Source organism: Emys orbicularis, chromosome 22, assembly GCF_028017835.1.
Source record: "Emys orbicularis isolate rEmyOrb1 chromosome 22, rEmyOrb1.hap1, whole genome shotgun sequence".
NCBI classification, from domain to species: domain Eukaryota; kingdom Metazoa; phylum Chordata; order Testudines; family Emydidae; genus Emys; species Emys orbicularis.
In genome coordinates this window covers 6,912,929-6,932,833 of record NC_088704.1, presented here as the reverse complement: position 1 = coordinate 6,932,833, position 19,905 = coordinate 6,912,929, and the positions used below count along the sequence as shown (strand labels likewise).

Sequence of the window (19,905 nt, the reverse complement as noted above, 5' to 3'; positions counted from 1 at the left end):
TGGGTGCTCTGCACCCACTGGCAGCTCCCCACCCCACCCCACCCCTCTACCCCAGCTCCTCCCCCCCCGAGTGAGCCACGTCCCTGCTCCTCTGCCTACCTCCCACAGTGCTTCCTGCCGCCAAACAGCTGTTTGGCGGGGCTTAAGACTTTCCAGGGCGCACTCAGGGGAGGAGGCGGAGAAGAGGCGGGGCAGGGGCGGGGACTTGGAGGGAGGGGTGGAATGGCGCAGGGCGAGGGTAGGGCAGGGGCGGGGCCAGGGGCGGGGGTGGGGTCGAGCACCCACTAGGAACAGTGGAAGTTGGAGCCTATGGGCATAGGAGGGGGTATGGGGCGCAGGCTCTGGGAGGGAGTTTGGGTGCAGGAGGGGGCTTGGGGCAGCGGGTTGGTGCACGGGAGGGGGTGTGGGGTGCCGGATTCAGGGGATGCTCACTTCAGGCAGCTCCCCACAAGCTCCCCACAACCTCGCCCAGCTGCTCCTAGGCAGAGGTGCAGCAGTCAGCTCTGCACACTGCCCCCATCCCACCCCGAGTGCTAACTCCATGGCTCCCATTGGCTGGGAACCACAGCCAATGGGAGCTGCGGGGGCGGTGCCTGTGGGCAAAGGCAGCATGCAGAGCCGCCTGCTGCGCCTCTGCCTAGGAGCAGCAGGGGCGGGTCACTGCTTGCATGGGTCAAAGGTTGAAAATTGGAGCCTCTTTTGAAGCCATGAGGTTAAGATATTAGACTCCCACTTCTGTTTGTCTACTCCGTTTGTTTTCCCAGCCAGGATAGCATCTAAGGGCTTGTCTACATGGGGAAAAAGTCCCCCCTAATTAGTGCAGAATAGCCAAATAGCGGTTCCAGACGAGTTTCCTGTGTGGACACGCCGATTCCACACTATGAGTGCCTTTGTGCAGATTAGGTCAGTACACTTCCAAAGTGGATTAAGCCACACTGCATAAAAGGCACTGTTCGTGAGGAAAGGAGCACCTACATGGGGAGTTAGTGCCGAATACCCACCGCACTCAAATTCATACCCGCGCTAGCTGTTTTTCACTCACTTCCCTGTGTAGATGAGCCCTAAGTGGGGAGGGGAGATGTGCAGAGAAAGGGGGACCCCCCCCCCAACAAAAGACAAGTAGCCGTGGTTGGAGACATGAGTCGAGGGACTGTCCGATCCCATCGCCGGGTGTTACACACTGAAACTCACTTCACCTGCGCTGGAATCGTAGTGGTAGCACGTGACAGAGTTGGCCCATGAAATATCAATCTAGCTCTGGCCTGGCCTGGCTCATGTTCAGACTTCCCCCTGCACCTGTCTAACGCTTGGCCCAGAGCAGAGGTCTGTTCCCAGTGAGTACCTGTATAGGACTGCACATACTGGTAAGCACTGTCCATATCCTTGGCACCCGGGCTGTCCCTGTCGCAGTTCACTAGCAGCACGGCTCCCTGCCCGTCAGGGCCCCACGTCCATTGCGTCTGTAGAGGAAACACAAAGGGATCTGGAACAAAAACGGAGCCTGAATTCCCTCTTCCTCCTCACCCGGAATCTACCCTTCCTCTCCTCCCTCCTAACAGCCCTGGCAATGCTCAGGGCGAGTGGCCACGCCTGTGATGGGGTGCGTGCGGTCAGGCGTGTGCAGCGGATGTGCTGGGTCAGCGCATCCGGAGAGCAGCCTCCAGCGACGGGTCCGTCTCCGACGCGTGGGGAAGGTGATTGCCGCACGAGGAGACGTTCCTGAGAGCAAAGCTAGCTCAAGAAACAATACCTGTGAAGTCGCAGCAGCATGGCTGGCTGCATGGACTAGCCCTGTCTGGCCAAGACTCTCGGTGGCCACTCACGTATGGGAGTCCTGGGTGGCGGGACTAGCAATCAAACCTCCCAATTGCAGTGCAGACATACTCTAAGGGTGCCCCTGGCTGGCAAAAACCCAGAGCCATGTCTACACTAGGAAAATAGATGTTAACATGTTAACAAACTAATGGGCTAAAACCCTAATGTAGACAAGGGAGTTAGTTGTAGTTTTAACACATGATCTCAGCCCTGTATTAAACTTGTATGAAAACTACAACTGCCGGGCCTACACTAGCATTTCAACCCAAATTAGGCCATGTCTACACTAGAGAGCTTACAGCAGCACAGCTGTACTGATACGGCTGCGCCGCTGTAAGATCTCCCACGGAGCCGCTCTGTGCCGATGGGACAGACTCTCCTGTCAACATAATCAAACCACCCCCGCCGAGTGGCAGTAGCTATGTCGGCAGGAGAGCGTCTCCCACCAACATAGTGCTGTCCACACCGGCGCTTCTGTCGGTGAAACTATGTCGCTCGCGGGGGGGGGGGGGGGGTCACACCCCTGAGCAACATAAGTTGTACCAACAAAAGTGCTAGTGTAGACATAACCTCAGTTAACCCATGGTTGTTTTTTTTTCTAGTGTAGACATGGTTTGAAGGAAAGCGGAAGCTACTTGCCCTCCCTGGGGAGAGTCCCTACAGGAGAGCAGCCGGGGTGAATCTATCCCTGTATTGTTCCATGAACAAACATTCACTGGGAACTTGGGCATCCGACTCTTTAACCTAGGCATGGAGCAAGCTGGCACCCGCAGCAAATACACCGATCCAGGGGTAGTTTCTTTCTTTTTGCACAACCCTGTTGATGGATGGAGTCCCTAGCAAATCTCAAGCCCGATGGAAAAAGATAGGGAGCCAAATTATTTTCTCTAATGCTACTTCTGCTCTCCTGACCCCTGACTCTGCACTGGAGTAGCAGGGAGGAGAATTTTGCACAGGGCCAATGCCATGGTTTCATAGTGGCAGGGCATGGAAAAACAATACTGGGACTAGGTTGGCTTCTTCAGAGATCCAGAAAACAGCCTGTCTCCACACACATCCTTTGTCACTGTCAGCTTCTGGTTGCTGGTGCCTGTTGGGAACGGAAATGGAAGTGGATCCACCCAGAGTGTTTCCATGCCGAATGCTTTACCTTGCTCCTTGCTTACAACTATGAAATAAGTCTCATTACCTTGTTGGTTCCATTGCTCTTCACCATCCCGCTGCGGTCTGTGTCGGCATCCAGAGAGACATCTGAAATCACAAAGGCAGACGGAAGCCCCGGTCCCAGATGGCAGGAGAATGAACACATTCAAAGCATTGATTTCTTGGGTGCTTCCTTAATGCTATCCATCCATATCTGGACAGCACCAACTCCCCCACCCTCGACACACACAACAGGACAGGGCTGTGTGAACAGGACTCCCCAGGTCTCCATTCAGAATCTGTATCTTCCAGCCTTTTCCTGCCACTTCCTATGATTTTCATCTCTCTACTGCCATCTTTGGTCCCTTGAGCAGGAAAGCACGGGTGGAAATAATTTCATGGATGCAATGATTCTTTGATATCTGCCTTTTGTTGTTGAATGAAGATTAAGTACAGTGAAAGCAGGAAGAAATGTTTCCAGAATATGGGCATGTAAACACCAAAATATTTGCCTGCAGTGATGAAATATTTTAAAGGGGCCCTTCTTCAGCGAATGTTCCTTCCCTCCCCCCCCAGATTTCTGACCATATGCTCCTTACTGGACCCCTAGTCAATAGTAGACATTAGGTCTAACCAAATGGTGGTTCTCTGTCTGGTAGTCCACTGAGCTGATCAAAAAAAGATAGTGGGAGAAACAAAGTGAGCATCATTCAGAGGGCATGGGAATGGAGGAGGAGGTGGCTACTTCCTGGTCCTGCTTGCAGGCTCAGAGGATCTGCAGGGAAGCTTGCAATCTGGTCTTTCAGCAGTCAGTCTGCAGAGAGCCACCCTAAAGTAAGATGGGATGAGTTGTGCCTCGCTGTTTTAGGGAGCAGCCTGCTTTGTCTAACTCTGGTTTGGGGTTCTTGTGTGTTAGGGTTCTGAATGCTAAGATATAAAGTAGTGTTACAGTGCAGCCTTCCAGAAAGAGAGTGCTGTGTTTTTTATCTAACTTCTCTCTCTGTGTGTGCTGTGAACATTACATGGAGAAGCTGAATCACTTTATGTGCTCTGGTGGAGACTAAGGGAGTGCCCGTATATGCCCAGAGTTTGAGCCCAGGACAAACATTTGGTTGAGAAGCCAGTGTCCATCACCCTATCTTCAGAGGGCCATAGCAGGTGGGAAAATGTCAGCTTCCTAGGGTGGGATTTTCAAATGTACAGTAGAATCTCAGAGTTACTAACACCTCGGGAATGGAGGTTGTTCGTAACTCTGAAATGTTCGTAACTCTGAACAAAACATTAGGGCTATTCTTTTTAAAGTTTTCAACTGAACATTGACTTAATTCAGCATTGAAATTTTATTATGCAGAAGAAAAATGCTGCTTTCCCTTATTTTTTTTTTAGTAGTTTAGGTTTAACCCAGCACTGTCCTTTATCTGGTTTTTTTGGTCTCTGCTGCTCCCTGATTGTGTACTTCCGGTTCCCAATGGGGGGTGTGGTTGACTGGGCAGTTCGTGACTCTGGTGTTCGTAACTCTAAGGTTCTGCTGTATGTGCCTTTTTTGAAAATCCCACACCCAGTTTCTTTGGGACCCTTGCTAGCCAGCCAGATAGTCATATTGTTGATAGGAAAGGGGTGTAGAACACCAGGTGGGTAGGGACATGACACAGAATATGGATTTGGTGGGGTAGGCGAGATTAACATGCTAACATTCTATTTCTTGCATTCATCCACTTAATTATAAGCTGTTTAAAGGGAAGAGAGAAACGTACAAACCTCCCTGCATGAAATATATATATGGTGAGGGTGGGGGTGTATAATATGTTTATATCAGTGGTTTTCAACCTTTTCTCATTTGCAGACCCCAATAAAACATTGAATAGATGTGCGGACCCCTTTGGAAATCTTGGACATAGTCTGCGGACCCCCAGAGGTCTGTGGACCACAGGTTGAAAACCACTGGTTTCTATTATATACACTGCATATATATTAAATATACACATAAACACAAACGTCTCCCTTTTATTTATTTGAAAGGAATGTTTGTACATATTATATTTAATATATATACATACACATATCTTATATATATTTAATGAAGGGAGGCTTATCCATTGCTCTCTTCCCTTTGAATAGTTTATAATGAAGTGGATGGAAAAATAGAACCTGTTACAGTATTTATAGACGCACACAAACTAATTCCCATTTGCTGAATAGGTTGCGTGTCTCAAGTGTATTTAGCCAATTGTTTTTACAATACTTACTGACACAGGTGAGGTACAGCCAAGCCCCCTCTATAGGTGCATTCTCTTTCTGTCCATAGTACGAAATCCTAACCTGTGAAGACATTGCCTGGTCACGATCCATTCCAGCAAAGGTCCATATCATGCCATGCTCCCATTGTCGAATGTGATCTCTTCATTGCCCTCAGAGAGACATGATGCCCGATATCTGCTGAGGTTGGGTGCTGGGGGTATGGAGACCACCCTCAATAAATCAACTGTAGGACCATCCTGCATGCTCATGGCAGTTGATGATTCAGTTGGTGAGTCATTCATCCAACAGGCCTAATTCACGCTAAGGGGAGTTGGGAAAGGCCTTGGCGATGGATTTATAACCCCAGGCAATTTACCGATGGAACAGGCGGTGGGGAAGCCCATTGCGTGGAATTTTCTGTGTCATTTCTGGGCTACTCAGCTCATGGCAGCGAGCCTCCCGGCCTGGGTTAACAGACGGGGGCTCGCAGGGCTTGCGTTCGCTCTCTAAACATAGCTGTGTGTTCAGTGCTTTGAAGTTGTGGCTTGGCCTGGAGCTGGTGTTGTGAAGCCCACTGCTATTTTTAGAGAATCTGTCGAGCCGGGCTGAGAGGCTCTCTGCCCCGGGCTATGCAGACCAGTGGTGCGCAAGCTTTTCCAGTTACAAACCCCGCCCCCCCCCCCGCCTTGCCAGTCACATAATTTGTCACCGCCCCCACACACTCCCCCCCCATGACTTGTAATTTGAAGTAATCCCTTGCTTCTGTGCTGCTGCTGGTGGCGACGCTGCCTTCAGAGCTGGGTGGCCAGAGAGCAGCGGCTGCTGGAGAGGGCATTCATGGGACCCACGGGATCCCAGTTTCTTTGTGCCTCCCTCAAAAAACCTCTTGTGCACCCCCTGGAGAGTGCCCCCCCAGTTTGCGCACCACTCATCTAGAGTGACAATGCCTATGCACAGTTAATCTCCAAGTTAAAGCCAAGGTGAAAGAAGAGTTTTCTCTTCTCTTGCACCAGCTCCTGGGCGTCTGCCACCAGACTTTTCAATCATTGAATTTCCAGCATGTTAACCCTTCTTCTCTCCATTATTTGAGCAACCTCTCTCCCCTTCACACACACCCTTACTCGCTTCTATGTCTTTTTGTGGCTGTTAACGACACAGATTTAGCTAGGATTCTATTCTTTAGAAGTTGGGTGATCGCTGTGCTTCTGACATACAAACACTCTGCAACTGTGCCACATCCCGTAGTTAAAATAGCCCCTTTCTTCTGATCCTGCAAAGATTGACCCCATGTTTCTAGGCATGATCATGTGATTCTTTCAAAGCCCAGCAATCCACGCACCTTGCTATCATTGACAGTACTGCTTGGGATGTCCATGGACACTATGACCTCCACCTGAGAATTGAGGGTCCATTTCGATGTACCAGCAGGTTTCTTCACAGCATTAGGGTTGTAGACAACATAGACCCTCACTCCAGAGGTACCACGGGCATCAAATGACGTGGCACCACTTGGTATGGATCTGGGACAGAAAGGAGCGCTTGGTTACCGTCAGAGTTGTCCCTCTCACTGTCTATGTATACGCATAAAAGCACTAAAGATCCCCATAGACTCAGGAAATTCTCATAGGTGCTGTGAGTCATCGGTGAAATCGGCGCAAATTCATTCACGTAACATCTTGATGTTGCCAAATCTGCATTTTTTATTTTTTTTTTGCGTTGACTCTGAACATTTTCCCCCAGATCTAATCCTGACCAAATGGGATTTTTATGACGCTAAATTAATGATTGAGGTTCTCAGCTAAAAGGTGGCATTTAAATGGACTGGATTTTGCATCTGCAAGCAATAATTATTCTTTGCACTCAGCATGTACGGCACTTCACACTTTCAAAGCACCCTGCGAACATTAATTAACCTATTAACACCTAAATGTGCTATGGGGAGGCATTTTTGTCTTGCATGTGATTTGCATCTCTCCTGTAAACGTTAACCATAAGAAAAATATTTCAGGGATTTATTCCCTGTTTCCCTTTACATGAGTATGTCAGTGCCTGAAGCAACTCGTAAAGAGAGAGATTAATCTGTCATCACTCAGCCTCCTCTAGAATTTTAAATCTACCTGTAAACCTGTCTAATAGCTTCTTCTCTTCTGGTGGGTACCGCTGAAGTGTTAATGTCAGATTTATCACATGCTGCCAGAACAAGTACATGGCTTCTGGGGCCAATTTTGGAAGACTGGCAAAGTGCGCGTGTGTTTATAGGCATGAAGAGAACAGCCATAGACTGTGTGAATTACTTGCAGGCGGGGTCCTTATGTGGTCCCTGCCATTGTCGGATCTGGGCGTCTCACAATCTTGAATTGACTGAGCAAAGTGGAGTCTAATGTTCAACTCAATGGTGTTTGTCTAGAACGTGCTAACTTTGGGACGCTGCATCCCATCAGCCCCCCAAGTTTCAGGGGATGTTCTAGGCAGCAATGGGCATGCGCAGGGCCGGCTCTAACTTTTTTGCCACCCCAAGCAAAAAAAAAAAAAAAACCGCCACGCCGTAACACACACCCCCAGCGCCGCCCTGCCGAACCAAAAACAACCCCCCCAGCACCGCCCCGCTGAAACAAAAACAAAAACAACCCCTCTGAGCGCCGCCCCGCTGAACAAAAACAACCCCCCTGAGCGCCGCCCCGCTGAAACAAAAACAAAAACAACCCCCCCCGAGCGCCGCCCCGCCAAACCAAAAACAACAACAACAAAAAACCCAGCGCCGCCCCGCCGAACCAAAACCAACCCCCCCGAGCGCCGCCCCGCCGAACCAAAAACAAACAAACAAAAAAAACCCCAGTGCCGCCCCGCCGAAACAAAACCAACCCCCCCGAGCGCCGCCCCGCCGAAACAAAACAAACAAACAAAAAAACCCGAGCGCTGCTGCGCCACCCCAAGATTGGCCGCCCCTTACAAGGTGCCGCCCCAAGCACGTGCTTGGTCGGCTGGTGCCTGGAGCTGGCCCTGGGCATGCGCCTACTGATTTTAGTTTAAATGGGAACACTGATTCACAGGAAAATCGGGGCCTCCAGACTGCCTTGTCTGGCCAGCAGAGAAATCTTTCTGCAGCCCCCTACTGCTGTCAACCTATATCGGAGGCAGCAACTTAATTTGCTGCATGGAGACATTGTCTGTTGCCTGGACTCTAACAGACCTAAGAGAGGTTTCAGAGTAGCAGCCGTGTTAGTCTGTATCCACAAAAAGAACAGGAGTACTTGTGGCACCTTAGAGACTAACAAATTTATTTGAGCATAAACTTTCGTGGGCTTATGCTCAAATAAATTTGTTAGTCTCTAAGGTGCCACAAGTACTCCTGTTCTTTTTGCTGATACAGACTAACACGGCTACCCCTCTGAAACCTAAGAGAGCCTTATAAGGAGGATTTGTAGTGGGAGAAGTGGGGACCTGATGAGGGGGCAAGCGGAGTGAGAGGAATAGGGAGGCTGGGGGTGGGGGAGTGGACTTGGCAAGGGTGGACAGGGAGCAGGGACCTGCAAAGGAATGGGGGCGTAATGGTGAAAAAAGCAGGAACCCAGAGGGGCATAGGTGTAGTTTCACTTCTATATTTGGGGGGGCGGCTCCAGTCAGGCCAACAGGGCTGCATGGGGGGGGGGACAAATTCCATGCCTGACAATAGGGGCACCATTTCAGATTGGGGGGGGACAACTTTAACTGTGATTGCAGGGGCTACTTAGGCAACTGAAAACTCCAGTGTTTTTTGCAGATAATAACTTAGAAATATCTGACAGGAGCACCGTATCTAATTCCTATATCAAGAAAGAACATTACATAAATATTAGACCCACTCTGCTCTAATACTAACATGTTCTGACATCTTGTGGCAAGTCACTTAAGGGACACTGGTTAGTTTAAAATTGTAATGTCTATTCTTACTAGGATACTCCTATTAAAGTAAGAAGGGACCATCATGATCATCTAGTCTGACCTCCTGCACATGGCAGGCCAGAGAACCTCACCCACCCACTCCTCCTGTGATAGACCCCTAAGCTCTGGCTGAGTTACTGGAGTCCTCAAATCATGGTTTAAAGACTTCAAGTTACAGAGAATCCACCATTTACACTAGTTTAAACCTGCAAGTGACCCGTGCCCCATGTTGCAGAAGAAGGTGAAAAGCCCCCATGGTCTCTGCCAATCTGACCCGGGGGGAAATTCCTTCCTGACCCCAAATATGATCAGTTAGACCCTGAGCACATGGGCAAGACCCACCAGGCAGATACTACAAAGAACAGCCTCCTCATCTAGTGTCTTGTCTCCAGCCGTTGGGGATTTTTGCTACAGGCAGTTGCCGATGGGCCACACACCATTGTAGGCAGTCCTGTCATACCATCCCCTCCATAAACTTATCAAGCTCAGTTTTGAAGCCAGTTAGGGTTTTTTTTTTTTTTTGCCCCACATTGCTCTCCTTGGAAGCCTGTTCCAGTACATCACTCCTCTGATAGTTAGAAACCTTGATCTAATTTCAAGCCTAAACTTGTTGATGGCCAGTTTAAATCCATTTGTTCTGGGGTCCACATTGGTGCTTAACTTTAACTCCTCTCCCTCCCTGGTATTTATCCCTCTGATGTATTTATACAGAGTAATCATATCTCCCCTCAGCCTTCTATTGGTTAGACTAAAGAAGCCAAGCTCTTTGAGTCTCATCTCATAAAGTCTAGTTTTCCATTCCTCAGATCATCCTAGCAGCCCTTCTCTGCACCTGTTCCAGTTTGAATTCATCTTCCTTAAACACGGGAGACCAGAATTGCACACAGTATTCCAGCTGAGGTCTCACCAGTGCCTTGCATAATGGTACTAACATTTCTCTGTCTCTACTGGAAATACCTCACCTGATACATCCTAGGACTGCATTAGCTTTTTTTCACAGCCGCATCAAGTTGACGGCTCATAGCTATCCTGTGATCAACCAATACACCCAGCTCTTTCTCCTCCACTCTCACTTCCAACTGATAAGTCCCCAGTTTATAGCAAAAATTCTTATTGTTAGTCGCTAAATGCAGGACCTTGCACTTTGCACTATTAAATATCATCCCATTTCTATTACTCCAGTTTACAAGGTCATCCAGATCTTCTTGTATGATATTCCGGTCCTCCTCGGGACTGGCAATACCTCCCAACTTCATGTCATCTGCAAATTTTATTAACACCCTCCCACTTTTTGTGCCAAGGTCAGTAATAAAATGTTAAATAAGGTTGGTCCCAAGACTGAGGAACTCCACTAGTAACTTCCCTCCAGCCTGACAGTTCACCTTTCAGTATGACCCGTTGTAGTCTTCTTTTTAACCAGTTCCTTATCTACCTTTCAGTTCTCATATTAATTCCCATCTTCTCCAATTTAACTAATAATTTCTCATGTGGAACTGTATCAAATGCCTTCCTGATATCCAGGCAGATTAGATCTACTGCATTTCCTTTGTCTTCTAAACAATCAGTTATCAGCTCAAAGAAAGGTAAATTTGTTACTATCTCTTGAATACAACAATTGTAAGCTGCTTACTTTTTGCAGGTTTCAGAGTAGCAGCCGTGTTAGTCTGTATCCGCAAAAAGAACAGGAGTACTTGTGGCACCTTAGAGACTAACAAATTTATTAGAGCATAAGCATAACAAAGCATCGGGCTTTGTTACAAGGATAGGTTCCTGGGTCAGTGTTTTTGTTCAGTGATGTGTGGTTGCTGGTGAGTATTTGCTTTAGGTTGGGGGGTTGTCTGTAAGCGAGGACAGGTCTGTCTCCCAAGATCTGTGAGAGTAAAGGATCATCTTTCAGGATAGGTTGTAGATCTCTGATGATGCGCTGGAGAGGTTTTAGTTGGGGGCTGAAGGTGACAGCTAGTGGTGTTCTGTTATTTTCTTTGTTGGCCCTGTCTTGTAGGAGGTGACTTCTGGGTACTTGTCTGGCTCTGTCAATCTGTTTTTTCACTTCAGCAGGTGGGTATTGTAGTTTTAAGAATGCTTGATAGAGATCTTGTAGGTGCTTGTCTCTATCTGAGGGATTGGAGCAAATGCGGTTATATCTTAGAGCTTGGCTGTAGACAATGGATCGTGTGGTGTGTCCTGGATGGAAGCTAGAGGCATGTAGGTAAGTGTAGCGGTCAGTAGGTTTCCGGTATAGGGTGGTATTTATGTGACCATCACTTATTAGCACAGTAGTGTCCAGGAAATGGACCGCTTGTGTGGATTGATCTAGGCTGAGGTTGATGGTGGGATGGAAATTATTGAAATCATGGTGGAATTCCTCAAGGGCTTCTTTTCCATGGGTCCAGATGATGAAGATGTCATCAATGTAGCGCAAGTAGAGTAGGGGCGTTAGGGGACGAGAGCTAAGGAAGCGTTGTTCTAAGTCAGCCATAAAAATGTTGGCATACTGTGGGGCCATGCGGGTACCCATAGCAGTGCCGCTGACTTGAAGGTATATATTGTCCCCAAATGTGAAATAGTTGTGGGTGAGGACAAAGTCACAGAGTTCAGCCACCAGGTTAGCTGTGACATTATTGGGGATACTGTTCCTGATAGCTTGTAGTCCATCTTTGTGTGGAATATTGGTGTAGAGGGCTTCTACGTCCATAGTGGCCAGGATGGTGTTTTCTGGAAGATCACCGATGGATTGTAGTTTCCTCAGGAAGTCAGTGGTGTCTCGAAGATAGCTAGGAGTGCTGGTAGCGTAGGGTCTGAGGAGAGAGTCCACATAACCAGACAAGCCTGATGTTAGGGTGCCAATGCCTGAGATGATGGGGCGTCCAGGATTTCCAGGTTTATGGATCTTGGGTAGCAAATAGAATGTCCCTGGTCGGGGTTCTAGGCATGTGTCTGTACAGATTTGTTCCTGTGCTTTGTCAGGGAGTTTTTTTAGCAGATGGTGTAGTTTCTTTAGGTAATCCTCAGTGGGATCAGAGGATAATGGCCTGTAGAATGTGGTGTTAGAGAGCTGTCTAGCAGCCTCTTGGTCATATTCCAATTTATTCATGATGACGACAGCACCTCCTTTGTCAGCCTTTTTGATAATGATGTCAGGGTTGTTTCTGAGGCTGTAGATGGCGTTGTGTTCAGCATGGCTGAGGTTATGGGGTAAGTGATGCTGACAAAGGAGGTGCTGTCGTCATCATGAATAAATTGGAATATGACCAAGAGGCTGCTAGACAGCTCTCTAACACCACATTCTACAGGCCATTATCCTCTGATCACTGAACAAAAACACTGACCCAGGAACCTATCCTTGTAACACCACATTCTACACATTCTACAGGCCATTATCCTCTGATCACTGAACAAAAACACTGACCCAGGAACCTATCCTTGTAACAAAGCCCGATGCCAACTCTGTCCACATATCTATTCAAGTGACATCATCATAGGGCCTAATCACATCAGCCGTACCATCAGGGGCTCGTTCACCTGCACATCTACCAATGTGATATATGCCATCATGTGCCAGCAATGCCCCTCTGCCATGTACATTGGCCAAACCGGACAGTCTCTACGCAAAAGAATTAATGGACACAAATCTGACATCAGGAATCATAATACTCAAAAACCAGTGGGAGAACACTTTAACCTGTCTGGTCATTCAATGACAGACCTGCGGGTGGCTATCTTAAAACAGAAAAACTTCAAAAACAGACTCCAAGGAGAGACTGCTGAGCTGGAATTGATATGCAAACTAGACACAATCAACTCAGGATTAAATAAAGACTGGGAATGGCTGAGCCATTACAAACATTGAATCTATCTCCCCTTGTAAGTATTTTCACACTTGCTTCTTATCAAACTGTCTGTACTGAGCCATCTTGATTATCACTTCAAAAGTTTTTTTTCTCTTACTTAATTGGCCTCTCAGAGTTGGTAAGACAACTCCCACCTGTTCATGCTCTCTGTATGTGTGTATATATATCTCCTCAATATATGTTTCACTCTATATGCATCCGAAGAAGTGGGTTGTAGCCCACGAAAGCTTATGCTCTAATAAATTTGTTAGTCTCTAAGGTGCCACAAGTATTCCTGTTCTTTTTACTTTTTGCAGTTCACCAAGCTTGGAACAGCTCATTTAACTTTAGGAAACACCCTCACAGCCCTTTCTTATCTTAATCACCAGTTAATCACTCTATTTATAAACAAAATTCTGACTCCCTGCCCCAGGGGCATAAGCTGGGAGCAGCACGTGACAAATCTTTTGTCTCCTCTGCAGAACTCTCAGGCCTTGGCTACACTCGGGACTTCACAGCGCTGCCGTGGCAGCGCTTGCTGTGGCAGCGCTGTGAAGCGCGAGTGTAGTCGCGCCGCCAGCGCTGCGAGAGAGCTCTCACAGCGCTGTATGTACTCCACCTCTCCGAGGGGAGTAGCTTGCAGCGCTGCGAGCGAGCGTGCAGCGCTGCAGGCTCTGATTACACTGGCGCTTTACAGCGCTGCGCTGGGGGGGGGCGTTTTCACACCCCTGAGCGCAGCAAGTTGCAGCGCTGTTCAGCGCCAGTGTAGCCAAGGCCTTACTTTGCACCCTCAGGCTGCCTGCCTGAGGCTTGCAGTTCGGGGGGGTGGACAATGCCCTCCTGTGCCCCCCCCCCAAACTCTACCTATGGGGGCGAATTGGGTGGATGGGCAGGCATGAAAGCGGAGACCCAGAGTGGGGGAGGGGAAAGCCCCCTGCAGGGAAAGAGGATGGGAAAGTGGGATTGCATCCTATGACATCTTAGTCAAACTGGTTGAAATGTTTTGTTTGAAGCAATTTTTCAGCAAAATATGGCCCTTTCCCCAGACCGAAAGCATGAAACAAAATTTCACGAATGTTCTAGATTTTTGTCAAAACTCAAAATTTAAAATGGCCTGACTTTGATTTTTTACCTTTCCTTTTTTTCCCCTTTTATTCCTTTCCCAAGGTTAGAGAAAGTGTGAAAAGTTACAGAGTAGCAAAAGGAAAGGGGAATGAAAAAATGGAAGAAAGAATCGTGGATGTCATTCATTTAATTGCATTCAACAGCACCAATGAGGAAGGGAGGGCCTGGGAGATATATTTTAAAACATCTAAACATTTTGAAGAAGTTTCACGATTTGGGCGGGGGAGGGAAAAATAGTTCCATTTTGGAGCCCGCGAAGCAGAAACACTGTAGAACATACCAAATTGTTCGGGACATCTTTTCCATTTTTCTGCCAGCTCTACATTTTGGGCCACTACATCAGCTGCTGCAAATGATCATAGTTCCTTTAAAGTCATGAGGATCTGGCCTTTTATGTATTCAAAGCTGTATCCTTATAGGTTTGGGGCAGATGCTTTACTGAAACTAACAAATGGTTTCATAATTTCTTAGAGGAGGTGGGGAAATTCCCCTCAAGTTAAGATGTATGATGAGATGACCAGGGTAGGGGACAGAAAGAGAGAGATCCTGGAGCACTGGGTCTGGTGCAAGACCTGAGGCCCTGCACCAAAGTGAGGCCATGTATTCAAGTAGATGCTCACAAATTCATGCTCTTGGCAAAAGTATGCATACTGTTAGTATGCTACTGTTGCTAAAACACAGGCACTCCTGAGAAGCAACAGATACTGGGGATGTGTGATTAACCCAGGGACCTTGTAGCGTGGCGAGCACCCCGCTCCGGAGAGAAAGGGGTTAAAACCAGCTCTGGGAAAGGGCTGCCCCAAGGACCCAATCAGGGGAAGGCAGGTAGCAGCCAATCCGGGCCCGGTAGGGCTGGTATAAAGAGGGCTGTGAGGTAGGAGTCAGGCAGTCTCACTCCAGCCTTGAGGTGGGAAGGACTGGGCTGCCTGGGAGCACAGGGTACCTTCAACAGAGCGGTGTTGGGGAAGGGGCAGGCTGAGCTGGGGAACTCAGGCCTGGCAGGAAGGCCTAAGGAGGTACTGGGGCTGCAGGGAAACGCAAGAGGTCCAACCCCCTAGCCAGTGATGAGTGGCCACTTCAGACTGCAGTTTGCCCCTGAGGGATGGGGCTAGATGAAGACTGGCAGTGAGCTCAGAGGTGTGGGGTTCCCTGGGTGAGTGGCAGCACCCCAAGGCAAGGGGCACCATGGTCTGGGAGGGACTTGGGGCCTATACGTGGTGGAGATAAAGAGACTGCAGAGGGATAGGCAACAGAGGGCAAGACACTGGCCCATAGAGGGCGCTCCAGGGCTGAGAGAGCTAATTCCTAGATGACCAGCAGGAGGCGTTCCAGCCAGGGAGTGGGGTCGGGGGCTTGCCTCGCTCCACGCGTGCTGTGGCTCTGCGTGGCTCCCAGAAGCAGCGGCATGTCCCCCCTCCAGCTCCTACGTGTAGGGGCCCCGTGTGCTGCCCCTGCCCCAAGCGCCGGCTCTGCAGCTCCCATTGGCTGGGAACCGTGGCCAATGGGAGCTGCAGGGGTGGCGCCTACGGAGGGGGCAGCACGCAGAGCCACCTAGCCAGCGCCGTACCTCCGCGTAGGAGCCAGAGGGGGGACATGCCGCTGCTCCGGGAGCTGCTTGAGGTAAGCGCCGCCTGGAGCCTGCACCCCTGGCACCCTCCTGGGCCCCAACCCCCTTCCCCAGCCCTGATCCCCCTCTGAACCCCTTGGTCCCAGCCCAGAGCGCCCTCCTGCAACCCTAATCCCCAGCCCCACCCCAGAGCCCGCACCCCCAGCTGAAGCCCTTGCCCCCTCCCCTGCACCCCAACCCGCTGCCCCAGCCCAGAGCCCCCTCCTGCATCCCGAACTCTTCATTTGTGGCCCCACCCTGAAACCCGCACCCCAGCTCAGAGCCCTCACCCCCTCCCACACCCCAACCCTCTGCATCAGCCTGGAGCTCCCTCCCATACTCTGAATCCCTCTGCTCTACCCCCAGCCCGCAGCCCCTTCCTGCAACCAAACCCCTCATCCCTGGCCCCACCCCAGAGCCCACACTCCCAGCCAGAGCCCCACTCCCTCCCGCACCCCAACACCCAATTTCGTGAGCATTCATAGCCCACCATACAGTCCATATGCAGTTGTGGCCCTCAGGCCAAAAAGTTTGCCCACCCCTGCTTTAAGAGGTGATTCTCAGACCAGTATGTTGCTCGTGTTCCCTTAGTCATATGTTCTCAATGTAAATAATCCTGATTGGTTTACATGAGGTAGTAGCCATGACAATGACTCAAGGGAATGGGGAAAGGGAGGAGGAGGGTGACTCCAGTAAGGTTGCGTGGTTACACGGGTAACTGCGTCCACCACTGGATCGTTCCGAGTTGTTCTATTATTTTTTTAATTCCGTCCTGAAGTCTGAGGCCGTGGCTGCCAAAGGAAGTGGATGGAGATGGAAGAGAGGACTCGAGGCTTGGTGCCAGATGTGCGTGTGTTCTCCTGGGTTTATTGTATGTGCTTGGGGGAGAAGGAAGTCGTCTATTTACTCAGGCCTAGATCCTCCAACACAGCGAGGTGCCTAACCCCTGTTGATTTCAATGGCTCTGGGCCACAGCGCCTGTCAGGCAGCAGGACTGAATGCTGCCATGATTGTGAAAGCCAGAAAAGGGCTGCTAGTGAGGGGGGAAGCTCCCAGCCAGCCAGGACCTGGCGCCCCACCCATGCTCAATCTTCATAGCCAAAAACCCTCAACCTCCACCCTTACCCCCAACCCTGCAGCACCTGCAGTCAAATTCTCACCACCCCAGTCTGGGCTCCTCCACCACCATTGCTCTTGTGTAACAATAAGGCAACAACAGGTTAATGTTGACCTTTAAATGTCGACCATTGTGTTACCTAGACGGCGAGCGCTTTAGAACAGGAACAATCTTTTTGTACAGCGCCTAGCACGGTGGGGGTCCCGGTCCAAGACTAGGGCTCCAATCCTAGAAATACTTTTAATAATCATGTGTAGAACAACATCTAGCAAAACAGGTTCCTAGCTTGGTTTGCCTGTAGGCACTATTTCGGTACAAACGTTATTAAATCGTCATAATGGAACAGCATTAGCAAATACAACCTCATTTCTGGCACAATAAAGTAACTCTTGGTCTTCGCATCGGAAAAATCTTCTTTTCCTTAGGTTACCCCTTAAAACGTACTCTGGCATATTCATGTACTTTTATGTGCTTAGAAGACGGCATATTTATTCTTTCTTTACAAGTTACTCCCACAGCGCGGTTGCTGCCTAGCACTCTGATGGCCAGAAATAGCATCCATTGAGCAGGGGTGTGCACTGGCTTTAGTATCTGCAGTTGCCTCAGCTATCTGTGTTTGAATCTGCATTTCAGAACTGGTTTAATACCTCACATAGGCTACGTCTTCACTACCCGCCTGAATCGGCGGGTAGAAATCGATCTCTCAGGGATCGAATTATCGCGTCTCCTCGGGACGCGACAATCGATCCCCGAATCGACGCTTGTACTCCACCAGCGCAGGTAGGCGTAAGCGCTGTCGACGGGGGAGCCGTGGAGGTCGATTTGCCACCGTCCTCACAGCGGGGTAAGTCGGCTCGGATACGTCGAATTCAGCTACGCTATTCGCATATCTTAAATCGATTTCCCCCCCCTCCCCCAGTGAAGACGTAGCCATAGCCATTTAGGGACAAGGTGATACCAGGCCATGGTCTCCTTCCAGCAGTGGAAATAATGCAAGGAGACCAAGGGAAAATTTCCAAAAGTGCCTAAGTCCCATTTTCAAAAGTGACCTAGTCACTTCCCTTTAGGGTGACCAGAGAGCAAGCGTGAAAAATCGGGACAGGGGCTGGGGGGTAATAGGCACCCATAGAAGACAAAGCCTCAAATATCAGGACTGTCACTATAAAATCGGGACATCTGGTCACCCTCCTTCCCTTGAGTTTCAGTAAGTGTCTGATTCCCTTTTGAAAATGGGAGCATTTCACCCCAGATCTCACATTATGCTAACGCTGCCTAGGAAATTGGGATGGAGGGCCAGAGACGGGATGCAAGTTTCAGCGAGGGAGTTTAGATCCATGTTTTTCGTTTGGGCTCATCTGTAAAATAACCACGAAATACTAGAGGCCGCTCCCCACCCTATTGGCCTTGGACAGTCGAAACGGATTAGAGAAAGTGACAAAGATCAGCAAATCTCCCGGTATGAAAAATGAATGTCTTACCCAGAGATGTCTATAGAGACCTCTGTGCCCAGCACACAGACGGCATAGCTGGGGCTCTCGGTGGACACCTGGACTCTCCGCTGCATCATAGTTGGCCTTGGCCCATAAACGTGTGCGAAGTGAGCAGCTGTGCTCCTCTGCTGTTCTGTTTTTTTACAGGCAAACCAGCATGACTGGATTACAAGGCATAGAAAATTTGCTCCACCCTCCTCCCTTCCCTATCTGAACTGACTAGCTGGAGGCTCAGGCCCTTCCCCCTCCAAGGTCTCTACCTACTTCTGTTTTGGTTTTAGATGAGGGGGTGGAGGAAGAAAGGGCAGAAGCTGGGTTGACCCAATCATAGAATATCAGGGTTGGAAGGGACCTCAGGAGGTCATCTAGTCCAACCCCCTGCTCAAAGCAGGACCAATCCCCAACTAAATCATCCCAGCCAGGGCTTTGTCAAGCCTGACCTTAAAAACCTCTAAGGAAGGAGATTCCACCACCTCCCTAGGGAACCCATTCCAGTGCTTCACCACCCTCCTAGTGAAATAGTGTTTCCTAATATCCAACCTAGACCTCCCCCACTGCAACTTGAGACCATTACTCCTAGTTCTGTCATCAGGTACCACTGAGAACAGTCTAGATCCATCCTCTTTGGAACCCCCTTTCAGGTAGTTGAAAGCAGCTATCAAATCCCCCCTCATTCTTCTCTTCTGCAGACTAAACAATCCCAGTTCCCTCAGCCTCTCCTCATAAGTCATGTGCTCCAGACCCCTAATCATTTTTGTTGCCCTCCGCTGGACTCTTTCCAATTTTTCCACATCCTTCTTGTAGTGTGGGCTCGGTTGGAGTGTGCCACTTCCAAGCGTTGCCTGCATGGTCATTCCAAATGCGGAGACTGGCTCACGACAAACTCAGGTGTGGAAGATCAGAAAGTCCTGGGTGTTTGCTCAATGTGCTGCTCCTGGGGATGGTCAGATGGAGCGCTTCACCCGGGCTAGGGGCTTTACAAGGTTATTTGAGTCTTAAAAACCCGCCTTGGGGTAGGCAAACGGGAGTGTTCTAGGAGGTGGTGTTCAGACCCAGCTCGGGGTTATGTTCTGGGTTCAGGTTCAGGGCTGAATCGAGGCTATGGATAGGATCAAATGGTGGCGAAATCCCAGGAGATTTTTGGCTTCATCTGAGCAGGGCCGGCCTTAGGAAAATTGGCACCCTGGGCCAACTTGTATATTGACACCCCAGCTCCCACTCTTCCCCACCCATCCCCCCATTGTCCCTGGCCCCCGCTGCCTCCCCCTCCATGGCCTCATACCGCAGGCCCGCCCTGCTCTGCTCCTTGCATCTTCACTATGGAGCCTCCCCTGACCACGGCGGTCACCCATGTCATCCACCCGTACGGCCAGCCCTGCATCTGAGGATAATCCTTTTTGGGTCTTGCTCTGTGACTAGGGTCCCTAGGCACCACCACAATACAAATAATAAATAATATTGGCAGGCTCCTTCTGCTGACCCCCGGCATGGGGTGGAGTCCATCCTGTCTGACGTTGCACCAGAGGGGAGAAAAGAGAGTCCTTTTTGCTTTGCACAGTGACTCTGGATCTTTGACCCCAACTGAGGTGGCTCTGAGGTGGCTCTGTTATACCCAGTGAA

The 19,905-nt window shown here is 49.6% G+C and overlaps 1 protein-coding gene across 1 annotated transcript in view; it reads right to left on the bottom strand.

The window, feature by feature from the left end:
* Positions 1–18,362, bottom strand: part of LOC135893499 (protein-arginine deiminase type-1-like) — a 36,639-nt gene extending 18,277 nt beyond the window's left edge. The window contains exons 1-5 of the mRNA XM_065421330.1: positions 18,274–18,362; positions 6,536–6,716; positions 5,205–5,277; positions 3,005–3,066; positions 1,343–1,460 (exon numbers count right to left, since the gene is read on the bottom strand). Coding sequence (XP_065277402.1) covers positions 1,343–1,460; positions 3,005–3,066; positions 5,205–5,277; positions 6,536–6,716; positions 18,274–18,362 — 523 coding nt within the window. The remainder of the gene's footprint in view (positions 1–1,342; positions 1,461–3,004; positions 3,067–5,204; positions 5,278–6,535; positions 6,717–18,273) is intronic.
* Positions 18,363–19,905: the final 1,543 nt, after the last annotated feature.